Source organism: Limulus polyphemus, unplaced genomic scaffold (genome assembly GCF_000517525.1).
Source record: "Limulus polyphemus unplaced genomic scaffold, Limulus_polyphemus-2.1.2 Scaffold143, whole genome shotgun sequence".
NCBI classification, from domain to species: Eukaryota; Metazoa; Arthropoda; class Merostomata; order Xiphosura; family Limulidae; genus Limulus; species Limulus polyphemus.
Window position 1 is genome coordinate 554,474 of NW_013665753.1, and position 4,433 is coordinate 558,906.

General features: G+C 30.3%; 1 protein-coding gene across 1 annotated transcript in view; it reads left to right on the plus strand.

Moving 5' to 3' along the window:
- Nucleotides 1-4,433, plus strand: part of LOC106474875 (dynein heavy chain 2, axonemal-like) — a 192,529-nt gene that overhangs the window by 130,357 nt on the left and 57,739 nt on the right. The window contains exons 50-51 of the mRNA XM_022380112.1: nucleotides 157-457; nucleotides 3,797-3,929. Of these exons, the coding sequence (XP_022235820.1) occupies nucleotides 157-457; nucleotides 3,797-3,929 (434 nt within the window). The remainder of the gene's footprint in view (nucleotides 1-156; nucleotides 458-3,796; nucleotides 3,930-4,433) is intronic.

Below are 4,433 nucleotides of genomic sequence, written 5' to 3' on the forward strand. Positions count from 1 at the left end.
ATATATATATATATATATACATTAATTCAAAGAGAATGAGTCTACATGCATGGTTACTCATGTTAATACACACATTAGAATGCTTTAACCATATGCTATTCTTTAGAAACTTTATTCATTTTTTAAGATTTTTCTTGTATTACTATTATTATATAGGAATTAAAGGTGATAAATCAACAGCAGCCTGACTTCCTACGTGTTCTTGAGCAAGCTATTCGGTTTGGCAACCCTGTATTGCTAGAAAACATTAATGAGGAATTGGATCCTGCCTTGTTTCCAATCCTTACTCAATCTCTAATCCAGCAGGGAGGAATATACATGATCAGACTAGGTGATAAAGAAATTGAATACAACATGGAATTTTGCCTTTACATAGCTACTAAACTGAGTAACCCTGTTTATACACCTGATATATTTAGCAAAACTTCTGTGGTGAATTTTGCCCTCAAAGAACAAGGTAAGTAGGTTTTCTCATATAAATTTCTACCTGTGAAGATATTTTAAGTAACGCTTATGGGACTTTTATTCACTTTAAAAATAAAAGAGCATTCTGTTAACCTTTTCTTAGAACACAAAGTACATGAGATTGCTTTTGTTTTTTTTATTAGCTTTTACTACAGAAAGCAAGTTTACTGATGTTATTATTTTGCCTCAAAAAAACAAATACATAATATTTTTTATGAATTTTGCTTTTGATAAATGGCTGAAACTGTTGTTGCAAAATTTTCAGGCTTAAACAACAAATAACTTGAATTCTTATTAAATGAGCTCTCAAAAAAAATTCAAGGAGATTAGATTATGTTCAATGGTACAACAGTATGAGTAAATTAAGTAACAGAAAGGATTGTTTATTTTTCCCTTTAACTGAACCAACTGGTTCAACTCTGTGTTAGAGAAGTAATGTTGAATATAATTCTGAATTTAAGAAATATATCCCCATGAAATGTGGCAAGTTTTAAGCCAGTAGTACTAGACTGTCATACATAAAAAAAATCAGAAGTGTTACTAAAGCTTTTGTACTAAAGATGCATCTGTGAGCTGCCAAAGTCAGTGTGGTAAGTCAGAGTGCAAAGTGATGTTGTTATGAAGAAAAAATACTTTTGTCCATCATAGAGTTTGCAAATTGTATTTGCATAACCTCTGCATCTTTCTAAATACATATCTAAATTTTTTCCTTATCCATATTTATTGTATCTGGTATTTTCTCTACTCTAACATGAACTGTTATAAAATCAGCAATACAGGGTAACACGACATGTTGATAACCTTGACAACAAATGCATAATACCATGCTGAATGGCACTCTGTACATGGTTGGAGTATGCACACTTTGACCCCCCCACCCATTCACATAGGGTTAAAGAAAAGATAGAATGAGACTTACCTTAAGAGTAAGGTAAATGATACTAGTGCTGTTGATATTTATTTTAATAAATCTGGGAAGATTTCTATTGTAGTTATTTACATCTAAAAACAATTATAATAAAATACATGCACTATTTACAAAATTGTACTTCAAAATAGAGATTTCTGGCCATGTTGGAATACTTGTTTTTGTTTTGTTTTTACATTTTACCTAAATGTTTGGTTTAATTTCTTAATATATTATATTTTTTATTTTGTATAATTTCGTAATTTTAGATTGTTAGAATTACTAAAAGAATACTTTTTACATCAATTACTTAACTATTAGGAAACACATGTGTATCAAATTAAAATGAATGTTTTTTTGCCATAGATAAAACTTATCTGTAGCTTTCCTTATCTTATTATTGTAAATCTTGTTTTCTGATTAATTTCGTAATGTTTTCATAAAATTTACATAAACTAATGTTCATATAATATGTTGAATATATTACATGTATTTTCTTCAATTACTAATTATATTACAAAATAAAAAAATTAGCCAAATTTATATTACAGCATGTATGAGCTTTTGTTATGAGATAAGGGAATATTAACAAATTTAGTTTTTTAATTTTTAGTTTCATCTAATAAATGCTACTTTTTTGCTAAAATTTAAAAAAGTTCTCATTTTCATGTACTTTAATGTCATACCTACATACACGGAAGAATTTTAGTTTTGAGAATTGCACAAGAAAAATTCAATGTGTTTATAAAGCATGAAATAATATATGTTTATTAATATCTAGATATTTTGTATAAGGTTGAAATATTGTTACTTAATTAAATGGCTTAGTTGCTCTGGGTCAAAATATCTGTACTTTTCATGTTGTATTTAAGGTATATTCTGGAAAATTGATTATTTCTAAATCATACAATGAGATAGGTTTGCTGAATAACAAGAGATCAGACAAGATATATATTACACAATAATACATAGTTTATGAAAAAGAAATAAAGAAACTCTACACAATGTAAAATACAAAATACAGATCAGAAAACACAAACAAAGTGTGTTTTTACTTAGATGACTTCTTTCGGATTGCAGCTGTTTTCTATACAAACTTCTACCAAACTGTCAGAATCTAACATTACATACTTAACAGGTAATGTTGAATTTACCCAAAACAGTTTGCATTAGCTATGTGATTAGTCATTTGCAATCAAAAACTTTAAAAAACTTTAACAACAAAACTATATGTCCAACTATAATTTAACACTAATAGAAAATACAAATTTGCAGCCTCAGTGTAAAATACAGCAGCAATACCTTCACAAAAATAAACCCTCATTTTAGCATAAATACACATGAAAATACAATAATTTAATGCCAAACATGTTATGAATTTATCTATGAAAGTCATCCTTTAATAAAATATTTAATAAACACTTCAAAGTTAAACAAAATGCAAAACCTCTTCCTCAAGTTACATCAACAGTTGCAGTATTCTTCTCCTGAGCTGGTCCTCATCCTTGTTGTATAGGGACCAAGCCTTGATCCACCTTGTGGCCATCTCTTCAGAATGTTATTTCAACACCTCAGGAGAAGTCCCTGGTGTTTCTACATCTACTTTATTCCTTCTTCACAGGTGTTACTGCAGTTGTTGGTGGTGGCACTGCAAGGAATGCCTATGCCAAATCTTTAATTACTCTACCCAGATTTAAATGATTTGAACTCCCACATGGTTACCATATTGCAAGCTTGAGGAATACTGTATGACTAAATCATACTCCTGCAGTGCTGTATTGAAGAGTAATATTGAATTTCTCTGAATACCTATGTTTCTAAGAACAAAATAAAGAGACTGGACACACTGTAAAATGCTGAAGCACAATTTATTATAACAAAAAACACAAACTTATGTGTACTTTTTTAGATGATGGACTGTCATCTTTATTGGGTCAGAACCATCATGTCTCCAAACTATATTGAATGGAAACTTTCATAAGACAATTTAGTTCTAACTTACCATATGTAACAGGTAACATTAAATATATCCATATTTACTAGCATTACTCATGTAACTGGGCATTCTCAAGCAAACATAAAGGAGGTTGTAATCTCAAGATATCACCAGAAATTATCATAAGAGAATACAGCTGCCTGTATTCTTGTACAACATGTAACATCACAGTCATACTCCCATAGGTGCAACATGTGCAGTCTCCAGAGAAAGACAAAGGAACAAGACAGCTAGGACAAAACTAACTTGATGGGTTTTTCTAACATGTTATGTGAAAACTTAACAAACACAGCACAACTGATTAAATCCAAAACGTACTGTACTAAAATAAGAAGGTAAAAAAATATATGGTACATTTATATACCACTCACACACACACACACTACAAGCATAATACTTATTGCCATTTTATGAATTTTAAATCACAGGGCTAGAAGCTCAGTTGCTGGGTATTGTAGTAAGAAAAGAAAGGCCAGACCTTGAAGAGCAAAAAGTTAAACTGACTACAGAAATTGCTGCTGGAAGGAAGAAGCTAGTTGAACTTGAAGACGACATACTCAAGTACTTAACAAATATTTTATTTATAAACAAACTAATAGTTTCTTGTTAAAATATACTGTTTTATTTTAGTACTGACACACTATCTCAACTTTCTATTATATATAAAAAAAGATCCAGTTATCTTGTTTTTGTTTGTGTATATATATAAAACAATCCTCACTTTTAACACTATTAAATAATAAATTCCAATAAAGTACTCTCCCTCCTCTCACAAGATTAGCTTTTCTTGTTTTGTGCTGCCCTCTGTATGCAAACTGTTTTCAGAAATGCATGCCACAAGCCTTCATCATCCCTCTGTTGGAATCCAAAATTCTAACACATCATATCCGTTCTCTAAAACAATCACAGAAATGGAAGTAAAACTAGCTATAAAAGCTACCAAAAACAAAGCACCAGGAGAAGACGGCATACAGGCTATCCTCCTCAAAAAAGGCACTCAGAGACTGTATGGACACAGCACTTTTTAATTATCACTAAGTTCTGGATACATCCCAGTTTCTTGGA